The sequence below is a fragment of the Cnephaeus nilssonii genome, assembly GCF_951640355.1.
Source record: "Cnephaeus nilssonii genome assembly, chromosome: 14".
In the NCBI taxonomy this organism is placed as follows: Eukaryota; Metazoa; Chordata; class Mammalia; order Chiroptera; family Vespertilionidae; genus Cnephaeus; species Cnephaeus nilssonii.
This window is the reverse complement of record NC_137085.1, coordinates 55,433,620-55,454,310: the sequence shown is the minus strand read 5'-3', so window position 1 is coordinate 55,454,310 and position 20,691 is coordinate 55,433,620. Positions and strand designations below refer to the sequence as shown.

The 20,691-nt window shown below is 40.1% G+C and overlaps 1 protein-coding gene across 7 annotated transcripts in view; it reads left to right on the top strand.

Moving 5' to 3' along the window:
• The window catches only part of MPDZ (multiple PDZ domain crumbs cell polarity complex component), a 179,160-nt gene that overhangs the window by 21,241 nt on the left and 137,228 nt on the right, over nucleotides 1-20,691 (top strand). For all 7 annotated transcript variants that reach the window (XM_079790095.1, XM_079790093.1, XM_079790094.1 and 4 more), the window contains exons 2-3: nucleotides 10,666-10,732; nucleotides 12,921-13,087. In XM_079790095.1, the coding sequence (XP_079646221.1) occupies nucleotides 10,717-10,732; nucleotides 12,921-13,087 (183 nt within the window). In that variant the 5' untranslated portion in view covers nucleotides 10,666-10,716. The remainder of the gene's footprint in view (nucleotides 1-10,665; nucleotides 10,733-12,920; nucleotides 13,088-20,691) is intronic.

The window sequence follows — 20,691 nt, the reverse complement described above, 5'->3', positions numbered from 1 at the left end:
TCCTCTGCATGATTCTGCCTAAGAAGCTTGCTGGCCTGTTGCACCTTGGTCTTTAGCACCGAAAACGGGGTAACAACAGGGGCAAACTGCCCCAAAACCCAAATTCCCTGAGTTTAACTCGGGAGTGAGAGAGCACAGGAGTCTAAATCTTCATCCCCAGAGGCATCTAAATCTTTTCTCTGAGTCATCATGTTTAGTGTGAATTAGCCATTGAGGTCCCCTGTCCTATAAAGCTGTATTAAGAGCGAACATTATAGATAGAAAATATGTAAAAGGGTGTCCAGAGAGAAAATACTGGAATCCATAGTTATCTAACATGTATCTATGTATTCATTTTGCTTATTTAAAAAAAAAAATCCTAGATGAGGGTGGAGGAAGAAGGAAATAAATACAATAGATCATAGAATAGATTTGTGTAATATATTAAAAAAATGAAAGTTCAGTCTTTCAAATAGGCAGCTGATTAATAATAGCAGCCAAGAGAGTACATACAACTAATTTGTCATCTAACCATACCTCAGTGAGCTTTAGCTTGTCTGTGAGCTACATGTTTTGGGGGACTAATTCTAAACTTGACTTCATAGTTGGGTGTGAGCAATAAATAAGGGAGCCTAACTCAAAAGCATCCCAAAATATAATTAGTTATCCCGGAAGTGACTGTGAATCTGGTAAAATGTCTTCATAAAGCTAGTTTGTGCTTTAAGGAATCTGCAATTAAGGTAAGAACATGTATACCTTTAAAAAGACAATGAACCTTTCATCTCAGGCCGACAATCTTAAAAATGAAAGGAAGTAACTTTCAAAACCGAAATAATATAGTGAACATGTTTGTTAGTATACATACATTTGTTGTGTAAGTATGGCTATAATGAAATATTTTCACTTCTGTGTTACATATATTTTTCTTTGCAACAGGTTTGTTTTTTCTTGTCCCTGTTAGGAAATTCCTAAGAAAGGAATGAGATAATATTATTTTTACCAAAATGTGGTTAGAGTATGTGGATTCTTGGTCAAAGTAATGATTTTGATTTATGTATGTCTGCATACTGTGCATTAATATGCCGCTTTTTCATATTAGAGCAGTGATTTTCAACCTATGTGTCTCAAGGGGCATACTCGTATGCCACAAGAATTTTTAAAACATGTAGTACCTGACTATTATAGTCAGGGGCACTGACCTCTTTTCTCTTAGATTGTGAAATAAAAAAATAAAAAAATGACAACAGCTAACACAGCAATAGCCATCCAGTGTCAATGAATCAAAAGTATACCATGTGTTGTTTTTTGTCAGATTGGTAAAAAATATATTTTTTGGTATGCTGCAGAATTTTAGTAATTAGTTTATATGTGCCATGAGATAAAAAAAGGTTGAAAATCTCTAATAATTTTCCTAATTTTTATTATGAAAAATGTCAAATGTAGATTTTAATATGTACATATTTATCTGTAGCATATATTTTATACACTTTGCAAATATATATAAATGATATCAAACTATACTTATTCTGCAAATCTCAGTTTCGTTTTTAAACAATTTTTTAAAAGATGGAGTCTTTTTTAAATATATTTTTATTGATTTCAGAGAGGAAGGGAGAGGAGAGAGAGAGATAGAAGGATCAATGATGAGAGAATCATTGATCTGCTGCCTCCTGCATGCTCCCCACTGGGGATTGAGCCTGCAACTCAAGCATGTGCCCTTAACCGGAATCGAACCAGGGACCCTTCAGTCCGCAGGCCAATGTTCTGTCCACTGAGCCAAACCAGCCGGGGCTCAGTTTCCTTTCTGACATCTGCATTATGAATCTGTTCTTTAATAAGTGAGTCTGGCCCATTAGTATTTATTATGAGTACAGAAATCTATATTTCAGTTGCCTTGTTTTTGTGTTTACTGTTTTTTTGTTTGTTTGTTTTGTTTTGTTTTTTTCTCTGTTCCCCACCTCTTGTAGATTGTTTTAGTCTTTATTTCATCTTTTTCCCTCCTGGTTTATAAATTACAGATTCCATATCTTTTTTTTTAGTGTTTTTTAAATTTTTGACATACATATTTGACTTCTATTTCTAGTGGAGCTTGCAGTGAAACTGTTACTTCTAGCCTCCCATGTCTGGAATATTGTTGCTAAAAATACCATTATTTAAAATATTGTTCTCAGTTACTGTGGTTTCATTTATAGAATGAAACCTTATCAATCGGATCTAGCCTTGCTATTTCAACAGTGGATGAATGCTTTGTTTAGTTGAAACCTGATGGCTTTTCTCAGGCACTGATCAAACGGAATACTTCATAGCATTTTATTCATCTGCCATAATAGCAGCAACCCCATCCCTTGTTTTTCTGATAAAATTAAGGATGCTTAATTATCTCAGTGGTCCTATCATAGTTATCTTTGCTGGTAGCTCCTTTTATTGGAAGTAGAGTGTTCACATGGAGGAATGGTACTTCTTAAGCGGGAATGCTTGAGGGGATTGCTTTGTTTGGGATGTGATGGTATGCTGGTGTACCAAAGCAGGTTGTTTGAATGGAAGAAAGAGCCTTACACTAATTACCTGTTGCCAGATGGAGTTCATTGTAAGAATGGGTGCCAGTGACTGCATCTTAGGGACCGTTCAGTCCGTTTCCATCCCATTGACTGTGTTGGGTCTCCCAAGCTGTGTTCTTCTGTCTCTTATCAACTGACTTGTTCTGTTCTCTCATAACTCAGGCTCGCATGTGCCTCTTCCTCCTTTGCTCATCCTCCTTCCATCTTTTCAACTCTGGCTCCACCACTAGTTAGTTTATTCTCTGAATGTTTCTCTTCTTAAGCTCTCAGTAGAGACTCTAGCCCATTCTACTTTTCAGATCAGCACTTAGATCGTCTTCCTTTGGGTAAGGAGCCCAAATCCTTGTTCCACTGGTTCTGGTTGGAGGAGAGGGGCATAGCATAGTGTGTAATAATGTATTTCTTGGAGCAGGAGCTGTGGGAAAGTTGAAATCTACAGGGTAGGGGCAAAAGCAGGTTTATAGTTGTCCACGGGACAATACAATAACTAATAATACAAGAATAAACTTTGTGTGTTGCATATTCACAATTGTAAACCTACTTTTGCCCCGACCTGTTCAATTTGGGTTGCCATAGCAAATACCATAGATTGGGTGGCTTAAATAACAGAAATTGATTTCCTCGTGGTTCTGGAGGTTGGGAAGTCTGCCATGCGATCTGGCAGGGTTTGGTTTCTGAGAGAACTGTCTTCCTGCCTTGTGGATGGTCACTGTGTCCTCACTTGGCCTATCTTTGGTGTTTGCATGTGGAGAGACAGGGGAGGCGGGAGGGAGGGAGCGGGAGGGGCTTATCTCTTTCTTTCCTTGTAAGGTCTTAGAAGTCTTATCTCCAAATACAATCACATGGAAGGTTACAGCTTCAACATGTGAGTTTTGGGGGCATACAGTTCAATTCATAGCAGCATTATAAGGTACAATAATTCAGCCTTTGAAACTCTTGATAAGGACAGATTTTATTTCTAGAACAGTCATGCCACTGACCTGCTAGTCTTTATATATTCTTTATCTAGGCGATTGGTATTACCATTCAATTAGCAACTCAAGCAGGAAAGCTGGAATTCATGTTGGACTCATCTTCATTACATCCACATTGCCAGGTCCTGTTACTTATAGCTCTTAATTAATTCTTAAATTTGTTTCCCATTATTATTTACTTTTCACTTTCATCTCCATTTAAAAAAATTATCTCTTCTCTAACTTTCTCTTTTGTCAGTTTCTCTTGCTTCTTACAAGTCTTCCACACCATTATCAGAGCAGCCTTCCTGAAACAAAATAACTTACTGTAACAAAAAAAAACTTCAAAATTAAATATTTGAGCTGGTAAAGCATGGTATGCAGGGCCCTCAGTGATTGAGTCTGTACCCACCTCTCCAGCCTCATCACCTCTGCCTCTGTCCTTCCTTTTCCTTCAGCCCCAATCCAGGTGTACGAAACTCCTTGCAGTTCTCAGAAGGTACAGTGCACCCTGGCCTACAGGAGGGAGCTCTTTCGTTATTCCTTCTGTCCCAAGTCCTGCCTGTCCTTCAGGACCCTGGGCAGGGGTCTCAGAAGCTTTTTCTTTCTGGGTTTGGTGTCCTTGTTTTCTTGTTTTGTAAGTGTCTGTTTACTAGTTTTTTCCTTTAGTCACTTGGCCTGTGAGTTCCCAGACTGTGTCCTCCTCATTTCTCTAATTCTGCCACCCACAACATGTCATTCATGTAGGTAGCCCATGTGTTGTTGAATCAGTAAGTAACAGAATTTGAGTTCTTTTTTAACCCTGGAACCCCTGTACCCCCTTCCGCATTTTCACTTTGGACAAGTGATTTATCTTTCCATTTTATAAAGGAGGGCAAGGCTATTAAACAGTATTTAAAGTGTGTTGTAAAGGTAAGGTTCCTTTATACCTGCTTGTCTTTGGTGAGAGTGTGGGGCGGGGGGTGGTAGTGTAACATAGAGTTAATAAATTCTGTTATTGAAGGAATTAAAAATTCATAAATGTCAACTTGAAAATAAAAATATTGTTCGTGAATGTTTTTCCAATCAAGCCTATAAGAACAAGGGAGAAGTTCAGAACAGATGCTAAATGGCTGAGTGTTTTCTGTTGGAGACTGCTTGATACTGGTGGGTAGTGGGTCATTTCCATGTTTTTGGAGCAATAGTTCATTCAGTCACATTATACTAGAATATGAATTTTGACTGAAAGTGTAAGTTTTGTTGTCATGGCCAATTGACTTTATGACAAACTGCCTGCAAATGACTACAGCCTTGCCTTTGCCTGCTAACTTCAGGTGGTACCCGTGCAGCTATGAATGGGACAAATGCTGGATTTAAATGCAGTAACAGGTGCTGAGCAACTTTGACAAGCTGCAAACCGTTGCAGCAAGCTTTGAATGTTGTGCTCCTTTTACAGTCAGAATTGTTTAAGAAAACTAGAAAATTGTATGCATTTGGGACAGTTTCTCTTAGTAGAGTTATTTTCAGCCTAAAACATATTTTCACTTGTTAGTTGCCATATAATCTGCATTGGGCAGAATGGTTTGTTTTATGTCTCAAGCACTGATTGTCTACTACATAAAAGCTGTGCCTACACATTACCAGTACAGTTTGTTGAAAAGTAAAATGATTAGTCAGTTATTAAGTTTCCGTTTATCAGTAAAACCAAATATCCTATTTGATTTTTATCCTCTGCTGAAACTGGTGTTACCGGCCCATCGTTGGAGAATCCTATGGTATCACAGCTAAAGTCTTTAGAGATTTCTAAAGGATTTGGCAACTCTGTCATTATGTTAAAGTTTTGCAGGAATCATAAAGGCCTTAAAAATGATTATGAAAATTTGAGGTTTATTCTAAGGTAATCTATATATATAAAAGGCTAAGCGACCTTCACATCCAAAACAACCGAACGGACAACCAAATAGGCTGTGTGGGGTGACCAGGCCAGCAGGGGAGTTAGTGAGGGGCGACCAAACAACTGAACAGCAGGCTGCGTGGGGCGACCAGGCCCGCAGGAGGGGCAGTTGGGGGCGACCAGGCTGGCAGAGGGGGTTCAGTGAGGGATGACCAGGCCGGCAGAGGGGGGCAGTGAGGGGCGACTAGGCTGGTGGGGGGGGGTTTGGGGGTGACCATGCTGGCATGGGGGGCATTAAGGGGTGACCAGGCCAGTGGGGGGCAGTTAGGGACAACCAGGCCAGTGGGGGGTCAGTTGGGGGTGACCAGGCCGGCAGGGGGGCACTAACGGGCAACCAGGCTGGCAGGGGGGGCAGTTAGGGGCAACCAGGCCTGTGGAGGGGGCAGTTGGGGGTGACCAGGCCAGCAGGGGGGGCAGTTAGGGGTGATCAGGCAGGCAGACAGGTGAACAGTTAGGAGCCAGTGGTCCCGGATTGGAGAGGGTGCAGCCTGGGCTGAGGGGACTACCCCCACCCCCCAGTGCACGAATTTTGTGAACCAGGCCTCTAGTATATAGATAAGTAGGGTTCTAGGTAAAATAATGGATGCCCAGTTAAATTTGCATTTTATTTTTTTAATTTATTTAAATTTGAGTCGTTTGTTTTTATTTTTTTTCAAATATATTTTATTGATTTCAGAGAGAAAGGGAGAAGGGGGGAGAGAGAGAGTTACAAACATCAATGATGAGAGAGAATCATTTATCAGCTGCCTCCTGCACGCAACCCAGGCATGTACCCTTGACTGGAATTGAACCCGGGACCCTTCAGTCTGCAGGCCAATGCTCTATCCACTGAGCCAAACAAGCTCGGGTTAAATTTGTATTTTAGATAATCAGTAACTTAGTGTTTAGTATAAATATGTCCCAAGTATTGCATGGGATATACTTATACTGCAGTTTTTTTAATGTATCTGAAATTCAAATTTAACTAGGAAAGAGGAATGAGAATGGTAAGGGGAATTTTCTTCCTGGCAAGAGGCAGGATATTGGGGAAGTTAAATTGTTAGTTAATTCTGGAGCCAAACTCCCTGGGCTGAAATCCTGGCTCCATCACTTACCAGTGGTATGAACTTGGGCAAGTTAATTAACCTTTCTGTGCTTCAGTTTCCTCAAAGTGGGTGGAAGAGGTGAGGGCTAAAGGACTTAATTGTGTAATGTGCTTTGAACAGGGCCCAGCTTGTGGTTGGTGCTGTGTTTGCTACTATTATTACTTCTTCTACTTTAGCATTAGTGTTAACTACTTTGTTATTGTATCCACTTCTCATTTCTTCTCTTTACTGCCCTTGATTCATCATCCTCACTGGTCACACGAATTGCCCTGAAAAAACCCCTCAGAACTTGGCATTCTTCTGACATGTATTGCATCTTTTTAAAGTCTTATCCACTGACTATGACCCACTGTTATCACTCAGATACCCTTCTACTTCCATAGAGTGCTGAGATGGGTAATGGGGGAAGGGCGATGGTGGGCTGGTGAAAGGGTGAGCAGGAGGAGTCCTGTCTGCAGTTTGATGGGAGTAGACTCCAGCTCTGCATCTCAAAAATTCTGTGATTACAAATGAGTTTTTTTTATATTTAGAACTGAATCATTGGGATAGGGGTATAGGACATAGAAAGGAACACATTTTTTAAAATCTCTTGTCTCTGCCATGGTTAAATAATGGTGAAATCTGGAAAACCACCAAAAAAAAAAAAAAAAAAAAAGTCACACATTTACTTTAGGGACACCAGAACAGATCAGACAAACTGAAATTAATTTTCTATCCCTGAAATCCAGAGGAGTGGCACTCTCATCTGAGCACTAATATCAGTGACTTGCAGCTTGAGCCTTTAAAAAAAGAACGATGAAAATAAAAATTTATCTGAAAAAGTAATTTATTTTTTCACATAACTGACTTGTAGATGAACTCTTGGATGGCAGTGCTTTTCTCAGTTGGGAGCTGACTACTCTTTCTCTGTAGACTCCTTCTAAATCAGTGGGCCTCTAAATTCATGGAGCGCCTCCCCCTACACCTGCCCATACTGCCTATCTTTCTGAAGTTAATATTTTATAAGGGAAATAGAACCAAATGTTATTGTGTATACTAAGATGTGGATATAATAATAAATTAATACCTATGCATATAATTTTACCCTTTCCAAACTTTATGAATACCATTCATGTGAATTAGAGATTTTCAAGTTCAGAAAAGATAGATAAGCAACTTAAACACATGTAGTAAGTGGTCAGGCTGAAATCATCAGACTCCCTAAGCCATGCTCTTTCATTGCTACCATGTTTCCTATGGGCAAGTTAATTAAATATACCTGTGTAGACCTGGGCTTCTTTATATTGAAATATCTGTATTTATACTTTTTTTAAAAATATATTTTATTGATTTTTTTACAGAGAGGAAGAGAGCTAGAAACATCGATGAGAGAGAAACATCGATCAGCTGCCTCCTGCACACCCCCCACCGGGGATGTGCCCGCAACCAAGGCACATGCCCTTGACCGGAATCGAACCCGGGACCCATGAGTCCGCAGGCCGACGCTCTATCCACTGAGCCAAACCGGTCTCGGCTGTATTTATACTTTTTAATTGTCAGACATTAATAACTTTTTTTGAGGGGTGGGGAACTTAATTGTATGCTACCGTATTTTCCGGCCTATAAGATGACTTTTTAACCCAGGAAAATCTTCTATACGCCCAGTAGTCTTATACGCCAGAAAATACGGTATTTTATGAAGGAATGTTATAGTCTCCTTGTCAGTAAGAATAAAAAATATGACTAGTGTGTTTTTAAGATCTTGATGCATTTTTCCATGAAATCATGTAATCGGAGCCTGATATTGTACTGCTCATCTATATGGGCTCAGCATTAATCCTGAATATATATTTCATAGTTACGATTTATGTAGTGATCTGGAAATTGGTATATTTTATTTATCTCATTTATCATAGTACTACAGGCCTGGCACACAAAATTCGTGCATGGGTACGGTCCCTAGGCCTGGCCTGCAATCAGGGCCATCTTCCCTGGCTGCCGAGAGCTAACCCCCCCCCCCCCCCCCCGCCCCACCGCCACCCACCCGCCAGTTCCCCATTCGCCATTGGGATATCGGAGCCTGCCGGCCAGGGGAGGGATCAAGAGGTTGGCCATTCCTGCCCGCCCGCTGTCCCTGTCCCCAATGCCAGTTGCCCTCTGTGTGGGGCCACCGGCGGGGCGGGGGCCTTCGCCTGGCATCACCCGCCATCCACCCCTGGTTCCCCGTTCCCCATCAGGCGATCAGAGCCTGCCCAATCAGGGCTGTGGGCTGGGGCAGCTCCTGCGTTGAGCATCTGCCCCTGGTGGTCAGGGCGTCATAGCGACTGGTCGTTCCACCGTTTGATCGATTTGCATATTACCTTTTTATTATATAGGATACCCAGTGAGTAAATGTGTTTTCTATGAAACTAAGGTTCGGATGCTAGGCTCCTTGCTCAAGGCCACACCACTATTCAATTCCAGGCTAGAGCTAATGCCCTCTTGTTGTGGCACTTTTTATTTTATTTTTGTCCTTGCCCAAGGATATTTTCTCCATTGATTTTTAGACAAAGTGAAATTAAATGAAAGGGAGGGAGGGAGGATGGAAGGAGAGAGAGAGAGAGAGAGAGAGAGAGAGAGAGAGAGAGAGAGAAACATTGATGTGAGAGAGACACATTGATTGGTTGCCTTCTGCACGTGCTCTGACTGGGGCCAGGGTTTGAACCTGCAACTGAGGTACATGCCCTAGACCAGGAATTGAACCCAAGACCCTTCAGTCTGCAGGCCAACACTCTAACCACTGAGAAAAACTTGCCAGGGTGAGGGCACGTTTTAAAACAGGTGGCAGTGGTTAGCTATTTGTTTGAAATGAAGTTGATGTTTTAAATAGTATATTCTAAATTGAGGTAAGGAAAGTAAGTATTGTTCTCTGTTATTACACAGCTAATTGCAGGCATTGATGGTCTATGCATGTGTTCATATACATCACATACTTCTATTCCTTCTAAATGCATTTTCTCTTAAAGAAATAATAAACTTGTTTCTTCTCAAGGAGATTCATTTTCTCCATTGAAGGAATTACTGACTCAGTTTCCTATAAGACAGAGGGTAGCTGTAACTATGGAGACATTGTGCAAGATTGTTGGACAGCAAAGATTAAAGATGGGTTAGTGATGTGGGCATTGTCAGTGGAGATATGCTTTAAACTGTCCAGATAAGTATTGTCAGAGAAAGATGAGATCTGTGTTAATTGAAGGAGTTGAGAAGTTTTTATCTTTTTTTAATGGGAAGGAAGAGAATATTATAGTCAGGAGGGTATTTTGAAAACCTTTGAAGAATCTTCTTTTATTTAACACTCTTGTACCCAGTTTTTCATCTCTGCTTTCATGTATTATATTCCAGTGACTCACATTCTGCTTGAGTATCACAGTTCATTTCTACTTGGGATATATCATATCCCAGGTTAAGTATTATATAATACTTGCCAGTTAAGACTGAGTATTCAAGGCCAGGGCCTCCTCTACTTTGTATGTTGTCATTTTTTTGCCCACAGAATTTCTCATGCAGAGTCTAGTAAGCTTACTCTGCAGGTAAGGATATTTAAAGGAATCCAAGATTTTAGTGCACTGTGTTGAGGAGCTCTTAAGGAAAGATTTGTATATGTCTGTCATCTTCTTTAAAAGATGCATTTTGCCTTATTTTGCAAGTATTACCTGCAAATAAAAGGTAATTTTGAATTAGTCCTAAAATGAATACTTTTTTGGCCTATTAGGAAACTGTCTTATAAGTCAACAAGATTTTAATGGTCAAAGGAATTAGAATAGCATCAAGTGCTTTTTATAATATACTAGAGGCCCGGTGCACGAGTTCATGCACGGGTGGGGTCCCTCGGCCTGACTGGCGATCAGGGCCGATTGGGGCTGTCTCACCCAGTCCCACTCAGGGCCAGCAAGGGGGGAGGGACCGCGGGAGGTTGGCCGGCTGGGGGAGGTTGGATGTGGGAGTGCACTGACCACCAGGGGGCAGCTCCTGCCTTGAGCATCTGCCCCCTGGTGGTCAGTGCGCGTCATAGCGACCGGTCAATTGGTTGACTGATCATAACGGTCACTTAGGCTTTTATATATATAGATAGTTTCAGACTATAACCTTAAAGTTTTGATAAAACATAACCATTTCATTCTATTTCTTTTTTTCCCTAGAGTTCTATTTTGGTTGCTGTGTAGAGAAGAACAGTGAACTTTGAAAAGAAAATGTTAGAAACTATAGGTAAGATCTATTCCTTTCTGACTATTTTTTATAAAAATTGAATCTCATTCCACTGAGATCTTTGAAAAACAGTATATTCTATATAACAGAATTATATCTATCATAACTTAGTTTTTAAAAGTCTATCTTCGAGCATTATAGTAGATGATGTGTTTTTACATTTGGACAATTTCATTTGAAGCGTTATAAAACACATAAGCAAAAGTTAAAAGCACATGAGATGTTTTACTGATTATGGGTTTTATGCTTAATGTAAACCCAATTCTCAATTGGCTCATGTTTATTTCTGAATAGCACCAGAAAGTTTAACAGTATTTTTAATAACTGAAAAAGGTAATTTCCAATGCCATATTTTTACTTTATAGCAGGTAAAATACTACTGAGTGCTTGCTTTTAAGTTGCTAAAGATAACAGTAACAAAATGTAGGCTGACAAGCTTCAGTGATGATGTAAGGCAGTTTAATTTCTACATGAGATCATTTAAGTTGAAATATTCAGATTTCCCCAGATCATGTGTTAATTTTTTTATCCTGTTGTTTAGCTTTAGAGAAACTGGTTTGTGGAACTAGTTTTGGGTGTGTCAGGTATGGTAAACTCAGTGGCTATTGTCCTTCATCTGACACCACAGTCCTCACCTACTGCAGGGAACCCCTCAGGTGTGAATGTGGAAAGGTATCCGGATTTCTGTCTGGCACCTTGATGCGTGCAGCTGGTGTCCTGGCAGCTGTGTGTGTTGAGGGGTAGGGTGGGAGTGGGTGGGAGGAAAAGGCGAAGGAACTGTTTTCTGATTATGGGAAACATTACTGTGACTTTTGTTCCTGGTGCTGTGCCAGTAATGAAAATGCATGGAGCACAGTGCACGGTACACATCCCTTATCATAAAAAAAGAAAATGCATGGTGGTACACTTCCTTCAGCACCCATTTGACACTAAAGTCCCACATGATAAGGACTGCTCTCCACATAGGAAACTTCCTCACAGGAAAATGGAAAGCAAAGGGGAAATTTTAAGTTATTTAAATTATTTCTTTCTAATTTTTATTCTGCAAGTTATTACTGAGTTGCACACCTTCCAAGAAGTGATGGGAATTAGTACTAGATTTTTATTCAGAGATACCATAGGAAATATGACCAAGAATGAAGTTCTCATGTGTCTCTTTTTTTTTTAAAACATTTTACTTATTTATTTATTTTAATATATTTTATTGATTTTTTACAGAGAGGAAGAGAGAGGGATAGAGAGCTAGAAACATCGATGAGAGAGAAACATCGATCAGCTGCCTCTTGCACACCCCCCACTGGGGATGTGCCCACAACCAAGGCACATGCCCTTGACCGGAATCGAACCCGGGACCCTTGAGTCCACAGGCCAACGCTCTATCCACTGAGCCAAACCGGTTTCGGCTCATGTGTCTCTTTTATCATTATTTGCTTTTAAAATTCTGCATCTGAATAAATATGGTTTGTTTAAATTTGTATATGTTTGTGAACTCACAGTCAATATTAATTCATGCTTTAATTTCCAGTTTCTGTATAATTCCACCTTTAATGTTATAAAAAGTGTCTCTGGTGATAATGTGCATATAATAATGCAATAATGTATATGTAAATTTGCTATTTAAATTTTTGAAAAAAAACAGTTGAAGTATTAAAAAGTGGTGCTCTTGAAGAGATATGCATTATTGTGATATATTTTCAAGTAAATTCTCAAGTATAGAATGCTTGGCTCTTAATATATGAAATTGTCATATTTTGGATGTTATAACATTATCCACATTCACTTATTTATGAGTTAGTTATATTTCTGTTTTTTTCTTATGTGTAAATAAAATTTTTAAAAGGTAAAAATATCAGCATTTGCAAGATCCCAGAGCATTTAGTCTTCAGTAGTTTTTATTAAAAAGTTCAAATAGCTGGCTTTAGAATGCAAATATACTTTATCTGACTTAGTTTCTGTACTTTACAATTAGCTGCTTGTAGCCTACACTCTTAACTTCTGCTTCCAAACAGACTCTTAGGAGAGACCTCAAGGTTTGAGGGACATGTTTATAGTGACACATTTCAGTCCCTCTTTTTTTTCAGAGTCACTTCTATGCTCTCCGAAGGAATAGTTTTAGGACGTCTATGAGCATGGGTTGTTGTGTGTGTGTTTGAATCCTGTTACTGACTGATGCTGCTCTTTGGTGCAGACAAAAACCGGGCCCTGCAGGCAGCGGAGCGCTTGCAAGCCAAGCTGCGAGAGCGTGGGGATGTGGCAAACGAAGACAAGCTGAACCTTCTGAAGTCAGTCTTGCAAAGCCCACTCTTCAGTCAGATTCTGAACCTCCAGACCTCTGTGCAGCAGCTGAAAGACCAGGTAGGACATCCTTCACCCAAAGCAGGCGTCCACGGTATGGCACAGATCTTGGGAAAGGCTGGTGTGGTTCCGAAAAGCTGATTTTTATATGTGTTAATGAATAGTTAATGAAGTCATTTAAACCTCCAAACGAGACACTCAGATTCACTGTGGCTTTTTCCCCCCTAGTTATTTTTGTAAAGGCTGTTGCTATATACTGTAGATGATATGACATTGTGTTGAAAGCTGTGTGAATGCTAAAGAATGAGCCCCTACAGGAGGAGGGGGTAATAGAATATGTTTAGGGCGGATGGCTGTAGACTTGGTTTCCATCATCACCACAGCTCATTGTTCCTGTGGTCTTGCTCTTTCAGATTCAGACATTCAGTACCCTCACAAGATTTCAGATAAGCCTGGATTTGCATGTGTAATCGTGTGTGAGGAAGGGAAATCACCTCTATTTTGACAGTAAAAGGAATAATTACATTGTCATCAGTTAGAGGAATTGCAGTTCTCACTTCTTAAAGAAGTGTAAGTAGCAATTCCTCCCGTGACAGCATCAGATGGTGACAAACACTAGAACTTCTAAATGTAATAACACAGTGTTTTTTCTGTAAAAATCGTGAGCATTAAAAAGTCCTAGCATTTATATTAAAACCGAAACATATCGCAATGACAGAATGAAAATTGAAGTCAGCTGTTCTTTGGATTTACTTATTTTAATCGCCATTTCTCAGGGTTTAAAGAATATATTTTTAAAATGGTTGTTATCCTCACAAGGCTTAAAGTCAGTCGATGCCTCCATTCCAAGCTAACTCCCATTCTAATATTTTTCACATCACTTTAATCATAATGGATGACTTGCTAGCAATCATTCTGCTTCTGCCTTAAAAGTTTAAAAATGAAACTTGGACTAGTTTTATAATTCAGTTGACAGTACAGCTCCAATGAAAAACACACACACACAAAAACCCCTAAAAAATGTGCCAAATGCAAAAAGAACCAATAGTAGCGATAGAGAAGGAATTTTTTTAATGTCATGAAACTTCTTAATCTATATATGTTGGTAACCAAAAAAATTATCAGGAAGAATCTTAAAATTTTTTTTCTCTAGTTAGTTTCTATGTAGTGATTTTTAAAGTCATCATCATGAATTAAGAAGATACGTTTTTGTTATATGCAGTCATGTTTGTCCCCTTTGCAAGTTATTGAAAAGATTGATTTTAAGGTACTCATTTTCCAAATGGATGGGCGAGGTTTTGGAGAACCAGTATCCTGAATGTAGGTGTGATTATGATGTGGAAAACTAGAGTGTGAGAAGTTGAGCAGATGTCTTCTCCCCTTATTGTAGTTGTGAAGATATGATTAGAATGAGAGGAAAAGTTGAAACAAAAAGTACTAGTAAGTATGTCAGGAAATACTACAAGTCCAATGAGATAACTGTCAAAATACCCCTTCTAGTCAGCCTCATGAAAGCGGAATAGTGTTTGTACTTCCCAGGTCTGCGGAAGGGAGGGAGAAAGAGGCCTCCGTGTTGTGGAGCTCGCTTTACCTTTTCCAGGTAGAAGTAGGATATGGGCCCCACATGATTCAGCTGCACCCTCCTTGGGAATGTATGTCGCACAATAATATCATCAAGTCTCCTCGTCTGTGACTATGTACAGGGTGATGTTATGTTAACGATAGACGCTGACATATTTCAGGACTAAGTCAGCTGTGAGGTTGGTGAATTCTACAGGCATGTCTTAAGTGCCTTTGGAGTTTTGGCTCTTGGGTCACCTGTCCAAGTTCTGTAAGGGACCAAGGAAACTATGTGGCCGACACCCTGCTTATCACAACAGCTTAGAGAGATTGAGTGACTAGAACTAGAACTCGGTTTCCTTGGCCTCCCAAGCCATAGCCCTTGTCCTTTTTTAACTCTGCAGCCTGTCTGGCATCATCCACCCTCCCCCAAACGCAGGTACTTAGCTGATAAAAGTTTAACTTCTGTTAAAACCACTGGTAGCTTCTTGGTTGTATTGAATTGTCACTTTAGTCTCCATTCTTTACTAATTCAATTTCATTTGTTTATTGAACCAGATTTATTTTTCTTGTATGACTAGAGTAACATTTCAAAAATTTGTATTTTTTGTTTCACAGTTTAAACAAAAATATTCTAAACTTTATGTTAGATTTAAATTTTCCATATAGTTTTCCAACTGGTAATTTGTTAATATTTGTAGCTTAATATTTAATCAGTGCATCAAAGGAATGAAGTTTTTTTGTGCTTTGAAACCAGTAGGTACACAGATCTGATCAATGGCTAGCTTTTGTTTAGGCTGTCCCTAAATTATCTTTTCAGGTGTATCATTTTATATGCACACTAGAAGCCCGGTGCACGAAATTCGTGCACGGCGGGGGGTTGTCCCTCAACCCAGCCTGTACCCTCTCCAATCTGGGACTCCTGGAGGGATGTCCGACTGCCCGTTTAGGCCCAATCCTGGTGGGATCGGGCCTAAACGGGCAGTCGGACATCCCTCTCACAATCCAGGACTGCTGGCTCCCAACTGCTTGCCTGCCTGCCTTCCTGATTGCCCCTAACCGCTTCTGCCTGCCAGCCTGATCACCCCCTAACCACTCCGCTGCCAGCCTGGTTGATGCTTAACTGCTCCCCTGCCAGCCTGTTTGCCCCCAACTTCCCTCCTCTGCCAGCCTGGTCACCCCTAACTGCCCTCTCCTGCAGGGTTGATCACCTCCAACTGCCCTCCCTTGCAAGCCTGGTCCCTCACAACTGCCCTCCCTTGCAGGCCGGGTGCCTCCCAACTGCCCTCTCCTGCTGGCCATCTTGTGGTGGCCATCTTGTGTCCACATGGGGGCAGGATCTTTGACCACATGGGGGCAGCTATATTGTGTGTTGCAGTGATGATCAATCTGTATATTACTCTTTTATTAGATAGGATAGAGGCCTGGTGCACGGGTGGGGACCAGCTGGTTTGCCCTGAAGGGTGTCACAGATAAGGGTGGGGGTTCCCTTGGGGTGTGGGGCGGCCTGAGCGAGGGGCCTGTGGTGGTTTGCAGGCCAGCCACGCCCCCTGGCAACCCAAGTGGAGGCCCTGGTATCTGGAATTTATTTTCCTTCTACAATTGAAACTTTGTAGCCTGCGGCGGCAGCCATTTCTGGGGCGGCAGCCATTTCTGTGGCAGTTAATTCACCTTCTACAATTGAAACTTTGTAGCCTTAAGCGGGTGAGCCCGGCCAGGGTGTTCAGAAAGCTTTGCTTCCCCTGTTGCCGGCGGCAACCCTGGCCTGCTCTCTCAAGCTCCATTCTGCAGCCATTTGTTTGAATTTGTTTACCTTCTATAATTGAAACGTTGTAGCTTGAGTGGAGGCTTAGGCCTGCAACGGCTATGGAAAGCTTGGCTTGCTCTGTTACCTGGGAAACCTTGCTCTCTGTGGCTGTAGCCATCTTGGATTGGGGTTAATTTGCATACTCGCCCTGATTGGCTGGTGGGCGTGGCTTGGCTGGTGGGCGTGGCTTATGTAGTGGAGTGATGGTTAATTTGCATATTACCATTTTATTAGAGAGGATTTTATAGGTGTAAGTGGCTATCACCATCTTTTTTAGTATTGGTATATTTGACCCCTCTGATTTTTCTCCACCATAATTCTCCTGTCTTTTCACAATCAAAGGGAGTGAATAATTCAAAAGCTTAAGGTAAATGCAGCATATTGGAGAACATGATCATATTGTTGCTTTACCGACAGATGCTGACATGCCATGTTGAATTAAGCCTACTATTTCTTCCCCTCAGATCCTCCTCATTACTTCTATTCAATAATGTTTAATTTTTCTAATTTGCTCTTCAGTATTAAGACTGCCCTTAGATATCAAACTGTTTCCCTTTGGCAAATTAAGCACTTGACAGGTGTGTAACTGAGAGGGCAAAGAAAGCCATGCCCTGAAGGGATGTGCTATTTAAATATTGTCAAAAATATTAACAGGTCTGAGAGTATAATTGATGCCTCTGTTTAACTCTGCCACATTGTGTATTGTTCTAACCGCCAGCTAAAAGGATGTGTGCTATTAAACCTGAATAATCGCTAATGGCTCCAGTTTATTTCCTACTGCATGATTCCTGTTAAGTGAAGAGAAGGAAAAAAGAGAAATGGGACTGTGTGTCAATGATCTGTCAAGTACAAATTCTCCAGTAGTGTCCTCCCTGTCACCTAGCCATCACAGCTAATAACTGCAGAGCTCAATGTGTATTCATGACAAAAATCCAGCCATTGAGGGGCAAATAAACACGTTAGCAGTTTGATAATAGGAACTTGTCAGCCATGAGAAAATTGGATTTGCATATTTATTCTTTGATGTTTCTCCAGTCTGGTATAGGTGCATGCTACTTTCCTGATGAATTAATTGCTTTGCCTTATGAATTGACCACAGGCACTAAATCAAACATCTTTTACCCTGAATTATTTGTAGGAAAACTGTGGATTAAAATTATTAATTTTTTAAAAAAATTATTAAATTGATTGGGATGACATTGGTCAACATGAACATATAGGTTTCAGGTGTGGGTTTCTGTGTTACAAGATCTGTATATAGCACCATGTGCCCACCACCCAAAGTCAGATCTTCTCCTGTCACCTCCTATTAGGACCCCTTCTCCCTCCACCCACTTCCCTCTGGCAACCACCACACTGCGGTGTGTGTTCATGAGTTTCAGTTTTATATCCCACATATGAGTGAAATATATGGTCTTAGCTTTTTTTGACCAACTCATTTCACTTAGCATAACGTTCTCAAGGTCCATCCATGTTAATAGAAATTTGGGACTAATTTTTAAAAATTTATATTGCTGAGTTTTTCTTTTTTAAGTTATGGCAACAGAGACCAATGGTGACATTGAAGAAATGATGTGGGTAATTCAGGTTACAAGAGCTGCTGATGTGGGAACCAAGCTCCGAGGCTCTGAATATTCTAGAGGACTCTCCTTGTAATGATTTCCAGGGTTTTTTTTTAGAATAACACTCTCTTATTTTGTTTTTGTTCTTGTTGTTTGATAGGCCTGGGCTCCTGGTTCATTCAGCTTTCTCCCAGAAAAGTCTTGGCTCCTATACATATCATCTACTAGTAGATGCATAATGTATATATACACAAAATTAAGCCAGATTTTTCTAAAATTTTCCTTGAAAATTTTGACATCACTTGAAAAAGCTGGAGAGATACTGACTTAACATAAAATCAAGTTGGAAATTACTCTTTTGTGTTAGTGAACATTATTATATTCTTTTTCATTTTTATGCCTTTAAAATATAATTTTATTTACTTCAGAGAGGAAGGGGGAGAGAGAGAGAGAGAGAGAGAGAGAGAGGCAGAGAGGCAGAGAGCGAGAGAGAAAGGGGGGGGAGAGAGAGAAAGAGAGAGAGAGAGAGAGAGAGAGAGAGAGAGAGAGAGAGAGACACACATCAATGATGAGAGAATTGGTTGGCTGCCTCCTGCATACCCCTACTGGGGATCAAGCTCACAACCCAGCCATGTGCCCTAACCAGGAATCGAACTGTGACCTCCTGGTTCATAGGTTGACACTCAACCACTGAACCACACCGGATAGGCTCATTTTTATTCTTGAAATATGGTCTTAATGGTATAAATTTTTGGTTTGTATTTCTATGTTTCTAAGTTTTCCCTTAGTTTGGTTTCTAAGTTTTACCTGCTTGGTTTATATTTCTTTGTTTCCAAGTTTTACTGTTCACATTCCAATAACAAATTTGACAAAACCTCTGATGGCAACACATGTTGCCTAACAGGTGATTCAAAGATAAATCTAAACAAAGATCAATTAAAAATATCAGAGAACTAGATATTTCCAGGACCTTGGGTTACTAAAATTGAGTATGTCATCTAATTTCCATTTCCCAGGGGCAAAGACAAAACAAAATAAAACAAAAAAAGCTGGAGAATTATATATTGCTTGGTGTGAGACCTCATTCAGTAAACCAAATTTTCCCTTGACAATGGGAGGGTTATCTCATAGATGCTTTTATAAAAGAAGGCTCATAATTATTTATTAATAAACCTTTACTGAACACCAAAAATAAATAAACTATAGTGAATAAATAAGGTGGAGGTTCTCATTATCTAGAAAGGAAAACAGAACATATATATTCTTATGGAATCAAATAGAAAAACAAGGAGGTAGGTGGAATGAGTGGAACGGGTTGCAACTTTGACTTGAAGTTCACACTGGAGATAGCATGTAGGATGGATTTTGAACAGAGAGGGAGTTTTCTGCAGAGATGGGGGAATTATTTCAGGTGGTGGGAACAATGTTTACATGGGTATAGAGCAGTTCTCAGCTGGGTGTGATTTTACATTCTCCCTTGCTAGGGGACATTTGGCCATGTCTGGAGACATATTTGATTGTCCTAATTTGGGGATGAGGATGGCATGCCGCTGGCATGTAATGGGCATGCTGAACACCCTCGCTGCACATAATAGCCCTCCTATGCAGAATGTTTGAGTCTATCAAGTGTGCAGGGCTGAGGTTGCCAAACTGTGGAATAGTCACATACAGACCTGTATTATCAGAAAAATAGAATATACGCAGGCTATTGCCAAGAGAGGAAACTTTCCAGCCAGATTGTGAAGGATTCTGCAATTTAAGGTTTTGTTTTTTAAACCATCTTTGCTCTTTTGCATTCAGCTTTCTGTGTCAAACTTCATTGTATCAAGTTGAAATTGTATTAATCCTATCTTCTGACCGTTCCATTAGATACAATATTTTAACAATCATTGTTTTTTTTTTATTTCTCCAAATTTTAAAAATTGTAGAAAAAGACACATAATATAAAGTTAAGGTCAGAGTTTTAATAACAGTTTGATAGATAAGAGTTTCAGTTATAATTGTAAAATACATCAATTGGTCTCCTAAGAGATGCTTCTTTCATCTTGCTAAGAATGAAATACTCTTAAGAACACACACTAAGATTACATCACATTCTAATTTATAAAAGCGATGGCTTTTCTGCCAGAGTGTGCATGAGGGAATGTATACCCTGTTTTATTTTCTCTGATACTTTGTCTTCAAACAGGAGCAACTTTTAGAGAACATAGAGAAATAGGTAGTCAGTGTGTATTTCGGAGAATCACTTTCAGATATGTGATACCAGCTGGGGTGCTGGATAGAACTCCACTATTCTGGGGCATGCCTGCAGGGCCACCATTCTGTAGGTAAATGTGTGTAAGACTTCTAAATCAAGCTCATGGCCAGAGTGTTGTGGAATATGCTACATTTAAGCAGTAGCATCTGTGATTCTGATATTTTCTTAAATTTAGATTTTTACAATTGATAGAAAGATGAGAATTTTGATAGCTGAGCCTTTTGTGGCTCTGTTTTGACTTTGGTAATCACAGCGATACTGTTTTTTGCCATTCATGCCTCCAAGAGCAGAAATGCCTGTTTCCTCAGCTTTATTTTACTCCTATGTAAATGACAAAAACATGACCCCTCTCTCTATGATTTCTAATTGGAGACTGAAATGAAGCTGATTCATCTGTAGGCTTGCAGTGATTCCTGTCTCTCAAAAATGTGTAAGTTAAATTATGACTTGGTGTCGGTAAGGGGAGGGGGACAGAAAG